At 39.1% G+C, this 18,432-nt stretch overlaps 1 protein-coding gene, 1 long non-coding RNA gene and 8 other non-coding genes across 11 annotated transcripts; all 10 read right to left on the reverse strand.

Annotated features, from left to right (window-relative positions):
* Positions 1-4,307: 4,307 nt before the first annotated feature.
* Positions 4,308-5,852, reverse strand: LOC145469605 (uncharacterized). 2 transcript variants are annotated; one of them, XR_014042344.1, is made up of 3 exons: positions 5,730-5,852; positions 5,528-5,588; positions 4,308-4,667 (listed from the first exon to the last, which is right to left on the reverse strand). It is a non-coding gene; the product is annotated as an uncharacterized LOC145469605 (long non-coding RNA). The 2 variants fall into 2 exon arrangements; XR_014042346.1 differs by having other exon boundaries at positions 4,308-5,146.
* Positions 5,853-7,892: 2,040 nt separating this feature from the next.
* LOC145469615 (uncharacterized) lies at positions 7,893-10,284 on the reverse strand. Its single transcript, XM_081453373.1, has 2 exons — positions 10,177-10,284; positions 7,893-8,708 (listed from the first exon to the last, which is right to left on the reverse strand). The coding sequence occupies exons 1-2, from the start codon at positions 10,256-10,258 to the stop codon at positions 7,945-7,947; spliced, it is 846 nt and encodes a 281-aa protein (XP_081309499.1). The 5' UTR covers positions 10,259-10,284; the 3' UTR covers positions 7,893-7,944.
* Positions 10,285-11,208: 924 nt separating this feature from the next.
* On the reverse strand, positions 11,209-11,280 carry Trnaq-uug (transfer RNA glutamine (anticodon UUG)). Its single transcript has one exon. It is a non-coding gene; the product is annotated as a tRNA-Gln (tRNA).
* Positions 11,281-12,119: 839 nt separating this feature from the next.
* On the reverse strand, positions 12,120-12,191 carry Trnaq-cug (transfer RNA glutamine (anticodon CUG)). The gene has a single exon. It is a non-coding gene; the product is annotated as a tRNA-Gln (tRNA).
* A 422-nt stretch (positions 12,192-12,613) lies between these two features.
* Trnaq-uug (transfer RNA glutamine (anticodon UUG)) lies at positions 12,614-12,685 on the reverse strand. The gene has a single exon. It is a non-coding gene; the product is annotated as a tRNA-Gln (tRNA).
* A 1,848-nt stretch (positions 12,686-14,533) lies between these two features.
* Trnaq-cug (transfer RNA glutamine (anticodon CUG)) lies at positions 14,534-14,605 on the reverse strand. Its single transcript has one exon. It is a non-coding gene; the product is annotated as a tRNA-Gln (tRNA).
* Positions 14,606-15,043: 438 nt separating this feature from the next.
* Positions 15,044-15,115, reverse strand: Trnaq-uug (transfer RNA glutamine (anticodon UUG)). The gene has a single exon. It is a non-coding gene; the product is annotated as a tRNA-Gln (tRNA).
* Positions 15,116-16,133: 1,018 nt separating this feature from the next.
* Trnaq-uug (transfer RNA glutamine (anticodon UUG)) lies at positions 16,134-16,206 on the reverse strand. Its single transcript has one exon. It is a non-coding gene; the product is annotated as a tRNA-Gln (tRNA).
* Positions 16,207-17,072: 866 nt separating this feature from the next.
* Trnaq-cug (transfer RNA glutamine (anticodon CUG)) lies at positions 17,073-17,144 on the reverse strand. The gene has a single exon. It is a non-coding gene; the product is annotated as a tRNA-Gln (tRNA).
* A 446-nt stretch (positions 17,145-17,590) lies between these two features.
* Trnaq-uug (transfer RNA glutamine (anticodon UUG)) lies at positions 17,591-17,662 on the reverse strand. Its single transcript has one exon. It is a non-coding gene; the product is annotated as a tRNA-Gln (tRNA).
* Positions 17,663-18,432: the final 770 nt, after the last annotated feature.

Here is an 18,432-nt window from a genome sequence, read left to right on the forward strand (position 1 = left end):
GAACTGTGCCAAACGTTGCTTCCTATCATGCTTATCAAAATTTGATAATATAAAAAAAATTCACCGTGCCGTTTTTGAATTGTAAGCCTCTAAAGCTGTAATTAAGGGTGTCTTTAGCAGGTCATACTTTTGCTATGGTAAACCATTGTGTCACAAAAATGATAACAACGTGTTCACAAATGATTGGGCAGTTCGTTTATACAATGATTGTAGCATCAAGTGATAAAGAGTGCTTATAATGACCCATCAAAATCTAACTGCTGGAATCTGTTTTGTGCCGCCCTGAGTCAAGGAGCTAAGTTGTTTGTCCCAGTAATATAAGGAATTAACAAATTGATAAGTATTTTTTTAAGCATTTGACTCGACAAATAATTTTCATTAGAAATAATGTACACAAACCCATTACTCTTTCTTTCCTTCCCACAGGTCCAAGATGTTGAATCTTGATAATTGTTCCTCAGTTTGTCGGTGACAGTCGTTAGCGTAGTTACGTGGCCATTGGATGTGTATCGCAGGCATTCACAACTTCACAGCCTGTAGTAACGAGGAATATATGCTAGTGTTGAAAAAGCAACACTCTTAGCTTGGAAATAAAGAACACGCATTTAAAACATCGTTGTCCCAAGTAATCGTACACCCAGATCTTCTTTGATCTCTGCCACGCCCTATTTAAAGCAACAGCTAAAGTACATTTTCTTGCCTGGCTATTTGCTGCAATCAATAGACCTATAAATCTATTTAAAAGTTGTCCTTGCAAAATCTTGTGACTTCGTTGTTTGAATCGATGAAGGAATCCTTCGGCGAGCCATGTTCAGCAGGAGTTTGCATGATACAGAGCCACTCCTGTATTTACATCACATATATGATAGTTGAAAATAACTTTTTTTTGGCAAAAAATAAAAATAGAAACCTAATCTGTTAGTACAGTTGCACGGCACGGCGGAAAAACCGCTGCTCATGCACAGTAGAGTTCGGTTCGTCTTCCCGCCTTTCCATTTTTAAAATGGCGGACGACGAATCAAAAACGAACACGTCATTGTCATGGCTTTTGGCAACATCTTGCTCGCTCAAGGCAATTACAAACAACTCGGCTACTTTGGGCATTGATCCGTGCTGATGTTTTTACTGTGATCGAGAGGATCGAAACGGTGTTGTCAGTTTTCTCAGGCGATAAAGACAGCTCGTCCGAAAGGAAACTTTCAGCTTTTATTCACCCGAGGTACCGTTTTTCCTTTTCTTAAGGTCGTGTCAAGTTCTTTAAGGTTTTGAACCGCAATTTCTTGTAGCCTGTCTAATTTTACAGAACATATAAAATATGACTTTTTTTTTTCGTGCTGATGAAAATTTTTAAATGCTATTTGTTCTTGGACTTTTGTATCGTTGCCTGAAGAAAGAAAAAGTGGAGGACGAATTCGTAAGTAATACCTAATTTTGTTGTGTTTTTCACTTGTGTGCTATTCATTCGTGCCTTGTTTTACCGCTTCAGTGGATGCCATGTACTCCCGGAGGGGGGGGGGTACTCTGGGAATTTCTGGGTGGGGATGTGCCGCTGGGTCCCTGGAGCCTTTAGCCTATACCAGAGCTAGTTCAGCTGAATTTTGCTACCCTATACTAGAGTAAACTCCCCAAATCCCCATATCTATCGACACTATTGCGCCTGATTTGCGTAAATTTAAACTTGCCGATTTGATTTTTTTTATATTTTTGAGTGGCAATTCCTGGTTTCCTTAGTCTAGAGAAAATCTTCAACCAACTAGTCAGTTTTGGGAAAAATGATACCCTATTCTAGACCCAAACGCTCTGATTTATATACCCTATCCTAGAGTAAACTGCTTGAAAACCATACCCTTCACAGCGGCACATACCTATAAAGCCCATATGTGTTAGTGCCCCCCTCCCCCCGGGCATGTACTGCCATGAACTAAAAACTTGTAGTAAGCTTATAGAGGTTTAATATGGCATTGTAGAAAGTTGTATCGTACACGTAATACGGCTTGAAGGATAAAATAAATTGCTCTTTGTTAATGTTAGCCTGTGTTTGATATTATGGCTTATGCTACTTCGCACTTACTACGATTCTTGTTCCTTGGCTACGCAGCTTTCCCCGCAGCTGCGGGCTTCGTTATTGCAAACATTTCTCCATTGTGCTAACGAAAAAAGCAATCCGCCAAAAGGGGTTCTTGTTCCACTTTATACTGGGGGAACATTCGTTCTTGTGCAGGCTTGTAGTTACATCGAAATTCAGTCAGTGTAAAACGCAGACTGTGCACTGCAGACTGCAGAGTAATGGGGAAATACATACTGCAGAAATTATTATAACTGAATCGTGTTTTGTCGAGAGCCAACCTTAAATAGGCTAACTGGAGAAAATATTCAGGCTAACCCTAGAACTATTTAGGCTAAACTCTCACTTCTTTTAGCTTGAATAAGGTTGGTCTGTTTACTGTTAACACACAGTAACACTTAAAAAGTCTACAGTCTGCATTTTAACACCTGGCCTGCAGTCCAAAGTCTGCGTCATACACTGACCACATTGGAAAGCATGCCTTTTTGCAAAAAGCACCATTGTGAGAAAACACATGAAAACTGCGCCATCCCTCCTCCCCTAGTAGTAAGTTTAAGTCTTGTTCCAAGCAAATACCGTATGCCATCTCTCCTAGACACTTTTAAGGAGTAGGTTCTGTAGCCTTCACTGCAACAAAATTCTACTGTTTCATATTGTGTTCCAGATAAATTCCATACCCTTGCAGACCCTGCCACCAAATTTTGTTTACTCCCTCCCCCAACTTCCAACCATCCTAAGGGGTCACCACCTTATTGTGGAGGGATGGTTTTTGTATCCATGACCCTATGAACTATGTCAGCTGGAGTCTTGTACATCTGGTAGGTTGAAGGATAGGGACCAGACAAATTGTGATCACCAGGCTTTCTAGGTTGGGTGTTGGGCTGAGGGCTGATAACCCACTACTGTAGAAAATAAGACTATAGCAGATACAGAAGATATTCAAATCTCTATCAACATCAGTGAAGCAACAAGGGCTCATATCGTAACACATGCATTTGGAGCAAACCCCTTCCTCTGAACACCCCACTGAAAATGCCAGTTCACCTTCACACATTCCTTTTCAAAATTTTAAGTTTTGAATTCTCGCCCCCCCCCCCCCCCCCCCCCACTCCTCAGAATTTCCAGTGACCTCCCTTGAGGTGGATATGGTTATCTTCTGGCACCACAATTCACTTTTTGGTAAATTAATCAGATCAGGCAATGATGTTTCAGCAAAATGTTTATCTGATTAAAATGCAACTTAGAGATTTGCAATTCCAAAATAACTACATGTAAAAACTACTGTTAAGTTAACCTCTCCCATTCCCAAACAAAAAGACCAAACAAGCATGACTAGAATTGTTCCATTAAAAACAACCCTCAAATATAGAAAACTAAACTGAAATAAAAATAAAATCCAACACAAACAGACAAGCAATGAGCATCATTAAAAAAACTGGATCATTGGATAATGCAATTTGAGAGTTTTCATTGTTTCAGCCATCAGGGGTTATGAGCCATTATACCATGCTCTACAAATATGGAAAGCATATGCATGATTTTTTGAGCATTTTTATTGTTATTTAAGTCTAGTTTTCTATATTTTGGGGGCCTTTTTAATAAAGAATTATTCCACTCGTGCCTGTTGGATATGAGAAGATTAAAGCCAACTCAGCGATACGTGCCTTGTTGGCTATCTATTATCTCATATCCAACATGCTCTCGTGGAATAATTGATAATTATTCACTCCCTAACGAGTGAATGATGCGTGATCCAAACAATAACAGAATGGCTGGCGAAAACTTATGTTCCACCAGTGTTTCTGAAACGGAAATCCTGAGAATATAAGAAGATACTGTACCAGAAAATACAAAAAAGTCTTCAAAGTTTTGAATTTTCAATTTTCATTTCAAGTGAAAATGAAAACTTTGATTGAACAATGAAATTGTTTTGCAAACAGACTTTTCATTTAGATTGCTGATTTGAACAGTGTTAAAAGACCATTTTGCTAGATTGCGATCAACGAGGATTTTATCGCAGGTTAACTAGACTTGCCGTGTTAGAAGATTCTGTAAAGAATTGTGCACAACTTCATGCCACTTGCACGTTTTCCACGCATGAATTGAGAGGTCAATAAATTATCTTTTAATGGTTTCCTTTTCATCTGTTGTTGAGATCACTTTGTACATATAATAAAAACTTGTCAATCTCAGTGAATAACAGCCACTACTCACCTCAATTGCAAACAATAATTGTTAAATATCGCATAAACTTCCACACCAAAATATTATGATCTACAAATTTTTAAGAAGTCAAATCCCAACCAAGTTGTTTACCAAACTATAATTTTTCTGTCTTCAAACATTTTTCTTTATTAATTACTGGGGAATCCTGAAATACTTGTTCCATGCATTTGGTTCCTTAATTATCCCATTTATTATTCCTTAATCTTTTTATAAAAGGGGACATATCATTTAGTATCCTCTCCAAGGAAGATGGCATTCATTTCATCCATGAAAAAAACTTCTTCACATTGATGTACATGGCCACATCACACTGTCTCCAGCCAGAAAATCAAGTAATTGAAAGAGGGGAGGAGAGCTGTGAAAATCTGAGGTCTAACTGTGTAAAAAGAGAGGAAAAAATGTAAAATTAAATTAAGGTATACTTAGTATCTGCACTGTTCATACATTATACAATACTGCGTAGAGCACTGAAGACTACGCAACTTCTTTCAACCTATATTGTGAATACCTCAGTCATTTTGTTAGCTTTGTAACTGGGAAATTTAAATCATGTAGTACAACATAATCATGAAGTACAACAAAAGGATTGTTACTTCTTGAGGTTTCACTCAATAAAAAATAAATAAATAAAAACATTTCATTAACCTCATCATCATCAGACTAATTAAACCCAAAAAAGTCTGCCTTCAGGCCAAAAAATTAATTTTACAAGGTAACTTTTAAAAACTCTATCAAAACCACGCAATTAGTCCATTCAATAACAAAACAAAAAACTTAGTGTACATCTGTCATATCAGATTCTTGCACCGCTGCAAGAACTTTTAAATTGTAGACAACACAAGCCAGAGGATATATCTAAACGTGGAAAGAAATGTGTCACCTTGAATAGTATGCTGATATCCGGACTGAACATCAGTTGGCTACGCTTTTAAAACATGTATTGCATGTAAGATTTATATCCTTAAATCTACAAAATTAAGCTCATTTACAGTACAGTGTCAACGGTTTTCGTCACCTATTTATATGAACATGGCAGACAAAAAACCCAACGGGTCTCTTCCCAGAGGCAAGTCAAAATATGACGGGTAATTCAAATGATAGCAAACAAAATCTTCAACTTTTAAAATGTAGACTCATCGAGCCAAAAAGTTTCCGAAGCCACACACGAACTAGAAAATGTTACCACTTGTAAAAATCAACCATTTACGGAAGGATAGGAAGGAAAACTTGGCTTACCTTTCAACATAGCTTTCCATTATGCTGTGTTCATTGTGTTAAGTCATCTGTACACCAATACCTGTAGCAGAAGAGTATTGTAAATAAACTAAGCAGGTGCTTCCGCTTGGAACACGACACCAACGGCCAAAAGAAATCACAACACAAAGAATAACACTCAAAGAAAGCGACAAAACCAGGCTAACATTTGCAACATACTTACGTTTGCTTAATCCACATTCTCTGTGACAAGTAGAAGTTCTAACTGGGAAAAAAATCCACAACATTTCTTGCTGTTCGATGCTAACGCTTACAAAATGTCCAGACATTTTCGAAACTCGTTTGCAGCCGCAAATTGTCAGTGGCGAGCGCTTGAGCATGCTCCAAGACAACGGATTTTTCAGCCAATCAGCGGTTTTTCCGCCGTGCCCAGTTGCACAAATAGCAGGTAGGATTTGATCAAAGAGTAAAAACGTAACTGACCTGGGACCATAAATACGGCGCGTAGTGCAAATATGCACCCAAGATCGGTGCAACGAAAAAACAACTAAGCAAACAGCAATATTTAGAGGGTGGGGCGTATTGTTAAGGGAGTGACCCTCTATGGCTCGGGGGAGAGAGTTACCCTTCCCCTGCTGGTAGAGTCCCCTTAATCGTTCCTAGATATAGTCAGTATCTAGGAAAGACGGTTGCAGGGTAGGTTTACCCTAGATACAGTTGAAGGTAGGATGACTCTACGCTCAAGCCAGCTTTTTTCCAGGTAAGCGCTTTGCCAATTCTTCCTCACCCACAAGGACATTGGGGGACATAAAGAACATTCGCAGAACCAAGAGCCCCAAGTTTTGGCTCGACCGGCAGGAACAGGCTCAAGGAGAGGGGAACTTTCGCTCCGGGTAAAATGTTCTCCTTATAAACAGTCTCCCAGAATTATTTCTGAAAAGCCCAATCATAATCCTATCATATTCCCCATGCATTGTCCTGAGTTTCACCAACACATACAACGAAAAGGATGAGATGCCTGGATTCAGCCCCTTCGTAGAGTAGGGAGGGGTAAGGTAAGGTAGAGTAAAGTAGGGTAAGGTACGTTGCATGAAGAAATAAAGCTGAGGAATGTGATAGATATGAAAAGGAACTGAAGTAGTGTAATGATGTTTAATAGGATATTGCAATACACTTAAGTGTGATCGTACAAGAGCTGAGTAAATTTAAAAAAACTGCCACGTTTAAGAAACACAAGTGATAAACCCACATCTCATAATCATGGTTGCTATCAGTAGTCCGTTACTCCTGGTACTATAAAGGACATTTATTTGTGAATTAACGCCAAAGAAAAAATCACAAGAATTCGTTTGTCAGGAAATTGCTCATGAGTCTAGTGATAAAGTTAACATGATCAATCTCATCTGACTGCATGCTTCTTGCATCTCGTATATTCTTACAAACAACAGTAAAAATCAGCTTTGCATAACCATAAATTCTTACAGTACTGCAAAAGCAGCTTAACAACTGACAAGAAAAAACAATAACGTAATCATTCATCTGTAATCTTCCAGTTTCTTCAGTTCCGGCAGTGACAAAGATGAGCAAAGTTGGCGACACACCTGTAAAGCAAGCAAAACGTATTACACGAGCAAAATCATACACTGAAAGCCTTTTTGCTAACCTCCTTAGTAGGGCAGTAAGAAACTTAGCTTTTTAACTAAGTGCGAAGGCCATATTTGGAGAATATCGGCCCGAGGTCTTGACAATACGGACCAAGCGCAGCGAGGTCCGTACAAAAAAGACTGAGGGGCGATGGACTCGTGGCCCTTAATATTGCTTTCATAAATGACGTTATCTTCATTCAGCGAATCTCATGAATCACATCACTTTAAAAAAAATAATACGCATTGACGGATTTGATCCTGATGACATAGACTCAAAGGACGCTAATATTCCCTTCATTCAAATATTCAGATTATTGCATATGCAGATTGAAAGACGTGTTTTTGGTCAATATCTTTAGATAACTTTGAATTAAATCTTTTGACAAGAAAATTACGCAACTTTCAAAAGAGTGACTACTCATTCAAGCCCAGTCCTGACGCATAGATTTTCGTTTTAAAAGGGTTTTGTTTTGCTTTTATCCGTCTTTATTTAGTGACTGCGCATAACAGCGTACTATTGCCGATACACCATTGATCTTTTTCTCGTTCTAGAATACTTCTTGCTGTTTGTCACTTGTATAAAGGAATGCCGTACTTTCAATGTATGATTACGGCTGAGTCCATGAATAAACTATATATATTTAAAACGAAACTGTCGTTTCGAACGTGAGCTCATTACTTCAGCAAATTTAACTGCTCACGACAGCAGCCTAGCTCTCGTCAAACTCTCGCAGTGTAAAACGTTCAGCAAACACAGACTACCACCTATACTTTGACGATGTAACCTTTGATTTACCTGATAATATTGCAACAATAGATGCAGGGAACCTGAAGACGGGCACGCTTTGAAATAACCTCTGCCGGGTAACGGCTACGATCTTTTCCATGCTGATTCGCCAAGAATTCATGCTCTTCAGAAACTAGTGTATCATCGTTTTCATTTGCGAGCGCAAGACCCATTGTAACATCATCGTCGGCATTTGCGTGAGCCTCTTGGTGATTCTGAAAGGGTGTTCTGTACCCTTCAATTGAGCTGTCATCGTTTTCGCTGAAGTCGAACGGGAAACTACGATCTTTTCCGTGCTGATTCGCCAAGACTTCATGCTCTTCGGAGCTCGCTGTATCATCGTTTTGATTTGCGAGCACCAAACCCATTCTTACATCATCGTCGGCGTTCGCTTGAACCTCTTGGTGATTCTGAAAGGGAGTTCTATACCCTTCAACTGAACTGTCATCATTTTCATTTAAGTCTATCCCCGTATCATCTTCCCTGTTGATTATTTCCTCAATGGAAAAGTGGCCGTTTTCATGAAGGTTCTCAAATGGTAACGCGTTTTCTTCGTGCATGCTGTCATCGTCTTCAGTGGCCACCATTTGGCGAACTCCCTCTGACGAGTATACCGCGTCCTCTTCAGTCCTGTGACTGCCTGCATGATGGATGTTAAATCGGTCTTCATATTCTCCCAAAGAGCTGTCGTCGTTCTTGTATTTCTCAGACGCACGTGGCATGTAGGCCCGCTTTGCAACATCATACCCCATGTATTTAGTAAGACGGTCTAAAACAAAAACAGAGTTTAAATAGGAGATAATTCATCCACGAAACTGAAGTGACATTATAGCTCTCAGTTACAGTGTTTTTGTATTACGCGTTTCATCAGTGCATTGTTAGTTAGGCTGCAGGTGATTTTCCATTTTACCGCACCCAAATTCAATCAGAATTAGCCAATCAGAAACTCAATCTACTGAGTAGGAGAGAAAAGCGTGCATGTTGAGGCTGCGTTTACAGAAACGCAGTTTTAAATCTACACAGTTAATTACATCCTTTTGAAGCTGTATCGAACAGGACACTGTTTCGAAGCGTTTACATGACAATGATTTATCCATTTCCCAGCTGTTATGTCATGGCCGTGACAGGTTTAGTTACTGAGATCTGGAGACGATTATACCTTGACGTGTCGCCATTTTGTTTTGAAAATGGAAGCGTAAAGAGGTCAGTAATTTCATTTGCACAGACGATGAAGTAGAGTTTCTTTCGAGAATACCGAGCGAATACAGAGTAGATAAAGGGCAGAAACTGTTGATTGGGAGTACAATTCTTCTCCCCCACAAAAAAAATTCTCCCTTTTTTATCGATCACGCCGAACTAAAGCCGTTTTCAAAACGACACCGGCTTTTACCCCCGTTTCCACGTTTTGAGAGCCCTCCACTGTTGACAGCGGTTTCAAAAAGATGCGCTTCATTATTTCTTACATCTTCGCCCTGTAAACGGAAGGCCTAACCGCATCGAATAAGATGCAGTTACAAATGAAACCGCGTCCTTGCAAACGGGACTTGAGACTCCCACGAAATAAATAAATTTTCGCGCCATAAACAGAGCTGCCACACCGATCGCCTCAAGTCACGTTGCTGTGGTTTTGGGTCCAAAAGTTTCATCCTCAGACAATTCCATGTTGTTTAACCCAAATTCACCCTGTTGTAAGAAAATTTAATCTGACCCATTTTTCAACCACGAACAGTTAAAATAGACAATACAAAACAATTTTTGTGGTTTGGCGTCAAATATTAGCTTGAAGAGGTCAGGGTGGAACCATCTAATACTTCTCCCTCCAGAGTTCAATATCACCCCTATAAAAAACGAGCGAGAGGAAAGTTCTAAACTAGAACAAACTTGAAACTACACCGGATAATTTTCATTTCCAGGAATAGAATAATTTGGGATTTGTGTTAAAGACGTTTGCATCAAAGTTAGAAAATTAAATCATTACGCACTGAGAGCAAGATATTAAACTGCTCAAAAAAAGTATCGAAAAAAATATACACATTACAGCCATACGCTATAGCAATTTTTGCCAGTTTTTTCGCATTGAACAATATAACTTAGTCTGATTGAAATATTGCTGCACCATGATTATATATTTTGAAAACGACCTTTATAACTAATTTTCCTCTGCGGCAAAACAACGAAATATAGTTTTTTTTTTCTAAAATAAAGATTAATTCTCAAATGCTGTGCGATTTACTTACTTGCAGCTGGAAACTTCGAAGGTCGTCCACTGACTTGAAGAATAGGAAAAACTATCATTGCCAATGTGAAGAAACTAGCCATGTTAGTATAGGATGTAAATCATACAATGTTTCTATCATACAGGCGTTGGCAATTGTGAGGGACAATGAGCGTGGTGCAAGACCTAAATTTCCCGCAGCACCTGCCAATAAACCACGGGCTGTAATGAAGGATAATAATACTTCATTAAGGACTTTTCAAAAGTTCTATATCTTTTAAGCGCCTGAAGACTTTTTTTGTGAGAGTTAATTACTGCACAAAACGGTTGTTGCTTCTTTAAAATATTTATAGTTTCCTCCGTAAAAAATAGAACAAAAGGAAAGCACGATTGTTTTTCTTCACAATTTAGTACTGCAAATTATACAATGTGCCATGCGAATGGGCAGGTGTCCGAGCGGAGGTTTTTTGTTGTGCCACTGAATTTTTTTTAAGAACTATGAATTCATTTTCAAAATTACATTGCAAAGGTAGTTCCAAAAAAAAAAGCTAGAATGTTGTTTTACATATTCACATTGAGAGACGCCTTGACATCTGAACATGACCATCACGTGCACAGTAATATGCCGATCAATCCGGTGAAGAGTTTCTTTGTTAGGAAAAACTTCTTGACTTCAAAAACAAATGTTGTTTTCTCTTTTAATCCATCTCTGCGTGATCTTTCCTCCTTCTATTCAGAGTTTTTCAGCCTCAGCACGGGGTTGTAACTAATTTGCGACTGTTAATACAAATGCATCATTATCGTTCACACAGCGGTATCATTTTTACATCTTACTCGATCAATCCGGCAGTGACACGCAAACGCATCTTTTTATGTTCACCTATTGTCAACCTGTTGCCTCTGATGCACCTGTATTCTTGATCAATGTCAGTCAAAATGTTAATGACCGACCGGGATGGGGAGAAATATTTATATCTACGCACAGGTCCATGCATGTAATAGGAAGGTCCCGTCCCCCCCACCCCACCCCTCCCAAAAAAAAAAAAAGCTGAGAAGGTCCCACCGAGATTTGAACTCGGATCGCTGGATTCAAAGTCCAGAGTGCTAACCATTACACCATGGGGCCCAATCCATGATTATACTCTAGCAATAACAGTATTGAACTTTTCTTAACCTTTCTTAACCTATTGTTTTACAATTTTCAAAGCTTGCCATAGAGCCCGCAAAGAACAACTTCAGAAAAAGAAACAACAAATTTTGAAAACCCCGAGCTCAGTCGTTCATTCACTTTTTGCTGTGCTTGGGAAGTTAGACAGCATGTGTAGAAGGGTTTGGATGGGGTCATCTAATCTTTGGCTAAGTTCAGACTTGTTACCCGAGCGGGCGGTGCCCGAGTGCGATTCTCGCTGGATAGTAATGTGAATACACCCCTTTTTCCAATTACTCACCCCAGAATTCGGGCACAGAGCTAGTGCCCGGGTACAAGGCCTCGACCTATTACTCGAACACTAAATGGCACTAGAATACTTGGAGCACCAGATAAAGGGTCTGAGTACCAGTGCTCCAGCACTAAGTGTGAACACAGCCTTATGAGTGAAAGTTTTGGCGATATCCCAGGTGATTGGTAAAATATCAGTCAATATTTCAGATTTCACATCTCAGCTGAAATCTGTCATATTTCTAAGCTAACAGTTACAATTTTGACCAGCTCTTATCTGTATCAGTTAAAAAAACATCGTACAAGACTTACTTAGGCCACAGCAGACTGAAAAAAATTCGCCAATGCAATGAACGCACTGCTAATTAAAAGAACAATAGAACCTTTTAATCGCAAAACAACAGACAATGACGAGAAAGAGAGTTATTTTCTGATTTGATGCAAAAAATCCTAGACTATTCAATCCACTACTTTGCAAACAAAAGATAACGTTCTTCTATTAAAGTTAAAAAATATCTCTATGCTATAGGTCCCACCGAGATTTGAACTCGGATCGCTGGATTCAGAGTCCAGAGTGCTAACCATTACACCATGGGACCTCTGTTGTTGACAAACACTTCATACATAGTAACTAAAAATGGACTTTTATTGTACAACGTGTCTACACAGCAAAGTCCTCGGTGTATCGACCCAAAACTTCCAGAACGCTCACCATTACACCAAGGCACCTAACCCACGTTAGCTATAGCGCTCTAATGGCTTTTAAAACGATGTTTTAAATACTGGAACTAGATCATGAATCAAGAATTAAAGATTGCTCAGTATTCTGGGTTTTTATCAACTTTGGGTTGCATACATAACGTTGAAAGCGCACCAAAGAAGCATAAGACTGTTTCAAGAAAACATATTGTTAATCGATGAACGACAGGAAAAAATACGTTTGGCCAGTGTTTTTTTTTTTAACGCAGCCGCTATAAAAACGTGACGAAAAACAAAATATATACTCCGATTTAAAAAACATAGGTCCCACCGAGATTTGAACTCGGATCACTGGATTCAAAGTCCAGAGTGCTAACCATTACACCATGGGACCCTCAGTCACTTTGATTATGAAATAACACTGCCTTAACTTTAATTGATTATTGGCTTGTAGCAACACGCGGGACGTTGAGAGAGCACATTCAAGACACAGGTTGAAACCGTCATATAACGAGCAGTAACTTCTTTAACACCATGGCCTCGAGTTTCAAAGGATGGATAACGCTATCCACCGAATAAAACACTATCGATAAATGTTCATAAAACAAACCTCGCTATCCACTGGATAGTGATTTATCCGGTGCATAGGGTTTTCCGCCTATTGAACAACCTGGGTCAGGTTGCCTGAGAAACAGAAGCTATACCCTGATTTATCACCTTGAATTTTGCCAATGGTAGGATCGTGATCAATAATTGTAGTTCAGTAATATTTTTGCCGTTCAAGAATCCCCATAAAACTTCAAGAAAGTTGTCTCAAAGATCTGAAAGCTTCTGAACTTGGATCGCTGGATTCAGAATCCAGAGTGCTAGCCATCACACTATGGGATAACTCTCGTTTGCACATTCGCTATGAAAGAAATGCAAATGAAATTTCCATTGCTCAGCCTGCGTGTAGCGGGCTCCTCAGTGAAGATACTGATGAGGAGAGAATGAGGGATGGCCTTATGGAGAGTGGAAGAGAAAAAGAAAGAGTGGCTAGAGACGCGAGCGGTATTTAGAAAATAAACGATAATAATAATAATATTCATATTTTTATAGAACACATTTCTCAACTCGATGCGCCTAGCAACACTGAAAACACTGCAATAGAAGCTTTACGCATTTCAAAATTATACTTTCAGTGAAAACATGGGATTCTCTCAGGTTTTTATCAATATCAATATCGTATTATTTCATTGTTCTGGCGCCATGTATTGAACAGTTGAAGTGAAAGTAGGCCTGTTAAATATATAAAAAAATTGCCGATCGATCCCAAGTAGATACCCCAGATACTTCCCTTGCCCTTATATAAAAATTCGAATTAGTGCGACAGAAAGCTTCACACCGAAAAAATAAGGATATTAATGGTTATTCTCTAGCAATAACAGTATTGAACTTTATTTAACCTTTCTTAACCTATTGTTTTACAATTTTCAAAGCTTGCCATAGAGCCCGCAAATTAAGAACAACTTAAAAAAAGAAACAACAAATTTTGAAAACCCGGAGCTCAGTTGCTCATTCACTTTTTGCTGTGCTTGGGAAGTGAGACAGCATGTGTAGAAGGGTTTGGATAGGGTCCTCTAATCTTTGGCTAAGTTCAGTAGTATTCTCCCTGGACACTAATGTGAATACACCCTTTTTCCAATTACTCACCCCAGAATTCGGGCACAGAGCTAGTGCCCGGGTACAAGGTCTCGACCTAGTACTCGAACACTAAATGGCACTAGAATACTTGGAGCACCAGATAAAGGGTCTGAACGCTACACGTACTGTTTTGTGCCAGTGTCCAGGTACCAGTGCTCCAGCACTAAGTGTGAACACAGCCTTATGAGTGAAAGTTTTGGCGATATCCCAGGTGATTGGTAAAATATCAGTCAATATTTCAGATTTCACATCTCAGCTGAAATCTGTCATATTTCTCAGCTATCAGTTACAATTTTGACCAGCTCTCATCTGTATCAGTTAAAAAAACATCGTACAAGACTTACTTAGGCCACAGCAGACTGAAAAAGATCCGCCAATGCAATGAACGCACTGCTAATTAAAAGAACATTAGAACCTTTTCAACGCAAAACAACAGACAATGACGAGAAAGAGAGTTATTTTCTGATTTGATGCAAAAAATCCTAGATTATTCAATCCACTACTTTGCATACAAAAGATAACGTTCTTCTATTAAAGTTAAAAAATATATCTATGCTATAGGTCCCACCGAGATTTGAACTCGGATCGCTGGATTCAGAGTCCAGAGTGCTCACCATTACACCATAGGACCTCTGTTACGTTGTTGACAAACACTTCATACATAGTAACTAAAAATGGACTTTTATTGTACAACGTGTCTACACAGCAAAGTCCTCGGTGTATCGACCCAAAAATTCCAGAACGCTCACCATTACACCAAGATACCTAACTCACGTTAGCTGTAGCGCACTAATGGCTTTTAAAACCATGTTTTATATACTGGAACTAGATCATGAATCAAGAATTAAAGATTGCTCAGTATTCTGGGTTTTCATCAACTTTGGGTTGCATACATAACGTTGAAAGCGCGCCAAAGAAGCATAAGACTGTTTCAAGAAAACACATTGTTAATCGATGAACGACAGGAAAAAATACATTTGGCCAGTGTTTTTTTTGTTTTTGTTTTTTTTCACACAGCCGCTATAAAAACGTGACGAAAAACAAAATATATACTCCGATTTAAAAACATAGGTCCCACCGAGATTTGAACTCGGATCACTGGATTCAAAGTCCAGAGTGCTAACCATTACACCATGGGACCCTCAGTCACTTTGATTATGAAATAACACTGCCTTAACTTTAATTGTTTATTGGCTTGCAGAATCACGCGGGACGTTGAGAGAGCACATTCAAGACACAGGTTGAAACCGTCATATAACGAGCAGTAACTTCTTTAACACCATGGCCTCGAGTTTCAAAGGATGGATAACGCTATCCACCGGATAAAACACTATCGATAAATGTTCACAAATCAAACCTCGCTATCCACTGGATAGTGATTTATCCGGTGCATAGGGTTTTCCGCCTATTGAACAACCTGGGTCAGGTTGCCTGAGAAACAGAAGTTATACCCTGATTTAATACCTTGAATTTTGCCAATGGTAGGATCGTGATCAATAATTGTAGTTCAGTAATTTTTTTGCCGTTCAAGAATCCCCATAACACTGACAAGAAAGTTGTCTCAAAAATCTAAAGCTTCTGAACTTGGATCGCTGGATTCAGAATCCAGAGTGCTAGCCATCACACTATTGGGATAACTCTCGTTTGCACATTCGCTATGAAAGAAATGCAAATGAAATTTCCATTGCTCAGCCTGCGTGTAGCGGGCACCTCAGTGAAGATACTTATGAGGAGAGAATGAGGGATGGTCTTATGGAGAGTGGAAGAGAAAAAGAAAGAGTGGCTAGAGACGCGAGCGGTATTTAGAAAATAAACAATAATAATAATAATATTCATATTTTTTTTATAGGGCGCATTTCTCAACTCGATGCGCCTAGCAGCACTGAAAACACTGCAATAGAAGCTTTAGGCATTTCAAAATTATACATTCAGTGAAAACATGGGATTCTCTCATGTTTTTATCAATATCAATATCGTATTATTTCATTGTTCTGGCGCCATATATTGAACAGTTGAAGTGAAAGTAGGCCTATTAAATATAAAAAAACTTTCCCGATCGATCCCAAGTAGATACTTCGGATACTTCCCTTGCCCTTATATAAAAATTCGAATCAGCACGACAGAAAGCTTCACACCGAAAAAAAAGGATATAAACTGTGAGGTCCCACCGAGATTTGAACTCGGATCGCTGGATTCAAAGTCCAGAGTGCTAACCATTACACCACGGGATCCAATCCATGATTATACTCTAGCAATAACAGTATTGAACTTTATTTAACCTCTCTTAACCTATTTTTTTTACAATTTTTAAAGCTTGCCATAGAGCCCGCAAAGAACAACTTCAAAGACAGAAACAACAAATTTTGAAAACCCCGAGCTCAGTCGTTCATTCACTTTTTGCTGTGCTTGGGAAGTTAGACAGCATGTGTAGAAGGGTTTGGATGGGGTCCTCCAATCTTTGGCTAAGCTAGTTCAGACTTGTTACCCGAGCGGGCGGTACCCAAGTAGGATTCTCCCTGGACACTAATGTGAATACACCCTTTTTCCAATTACTCACCCCAGAATTCGGGCACAGAGCTAGTGCCCGGGTACAAGGTCTCGACCTAGTACTCGAACACTAAATAGCACTAGAATACTTGGAGCACCAGATAAAGGGTCTGAACGCTACACGTACTATTTTGTGCCCGTGTCCAAGTACCAGTGCTCCAGCACTAAGTGTGAACACAGCCTTATGAGTGAAAGTTTTGGCGATATCCCAGGTGATTGGTAAAATATATATCAGTCAATTTTTCAGATTTCACACCTCAGCTGAAATATGTCATTTCTCAGCTATCAGTCACAATTTTGACCAGCTCTCATCTGTATCAGTTAAAAACATCGTACTTAGGCTACAGCAAACTGAAAAAAATCCGCAAATGCAATGAACGCACTGCTAATTAAAAGAACAATAGAACCTTTTAATCGCAAAACAACAGACAATGACGAGAAAGAGAGTTATTTTCTGATTTGATGCAAAAAATCCCAGATTATTTAATCCACTACTTTGCATACAAAAGATAACGTTCTTCTATTAAAGTTAAAAAATATATATATGCTATAGGTCCCACCGAGATTTGAACTCGGATCGCTGGATTCAGAGTCCAGAGTGCTAACCATTACACCATGGGACCTCTGTTGTTGACAAACACTTCATACATAGTAACTAAAAATGGACTTTTATTTTACAACGTGTATACACAGCAAATTCCTCGGTGTATCGACCCAAAAATTTCAGAACGCTCACCATTACCCGGGCACCATTACACCAAGGCACCTAACTCACGTTAGTTATAGCACACTAATGGCTTTTGAAACAATGTCTTAAATACTGGAACGAGAATTAAAGATTGCTCAGTATTCTGGGTTTTATCAACTTTGAGTTGCATGCATAAAGTTGAAAGCGCACCAAAGAAGCGTAAGACTGTTTCAAGAAAACACATTGTTAATCGATGAACGACAGGAAAAAATACATTTGGCCAGTTTTTTTTTTTTTTTTTTTTTTTTTTTTTTTTTTTTTTCACACAGCCGCTATAAAAACTTGACGAAAAACAAAATATATACTCCGATTTAAAAACATAGGTCCCACCGAGATTTGAACTCGGATCACTGGATTCAAAGTCCAGAGTGCTAACCATTACACCATGGGACCCTTCACTTTGATTATAAAATAACAGTGCCTTAACTTTAATTGTTTATTGGCTTGTAGCATCACGCGGGACGTTGAGAGAGCACATTCAAGACACAGGTTGAAACCGTCATATAACGAGCAGTAACTTCTTTAACACCATGGCCTCGAGTTTCAAAGGGTGGATAACGCTATCCATCGGATAAAACACTATCGATAAATGTTCACAAATCAAACCTCGCTATCCACTGGATAGTGATTTATCCGGTGCATAGGGTTTTCCGCCTCTTGAACAACTTGGGTCAGGTTGCCTGAGAAACAGAAGCTATACCCTGATTTATCACCTTAAATTCTGCTAATGGTAGGATCGTGATCAATAATTGTAGTTCAGTAATTTTTTTGCCGTTCAAGAATCCCCATAAAACTGACAAAAAAGTTGTCTCAAAAATCTAACGCTTCTGAACTTGGATCGCTGGATTCAGAATCCAGAGTGCTAGCCATCACACTATTGGGATAACTCTCGTTTGCACATTCGCTATGAAAGAAATGCAAATGAAATTTCCATTGCTCAGCCTGCGTGTAGCGGGCTCCTCAGTGAAGATACTTATGAGGAGAGAATGAGGGATGCCCTTATGGAGAGTGGAAGGGAAAAAGAAAGAGTGGCTAGAGACGCGAGCGGTACTTAGAAAATAAATAATAATAATAATAATAATAATATTCATATTTTTTTTATAGGGCGCATTTCTCAACTCGATGCGCCTAACAGCACTGAAAACACTGCAATAGAAGCTTAA

This window comes from Orbicella franksi, chromosome 2 (assembly GCF_964199315.1).
Source record: "Orbicella franksi chromosome 2, jaOrbFran1.1, whole genome shotgun sequence".
NCBI lineage: Eukaryota > Metazoa > Cnidaria > Anthozoa > Scleractinia > Merulinidae > Orbicella > Orbicella franksi.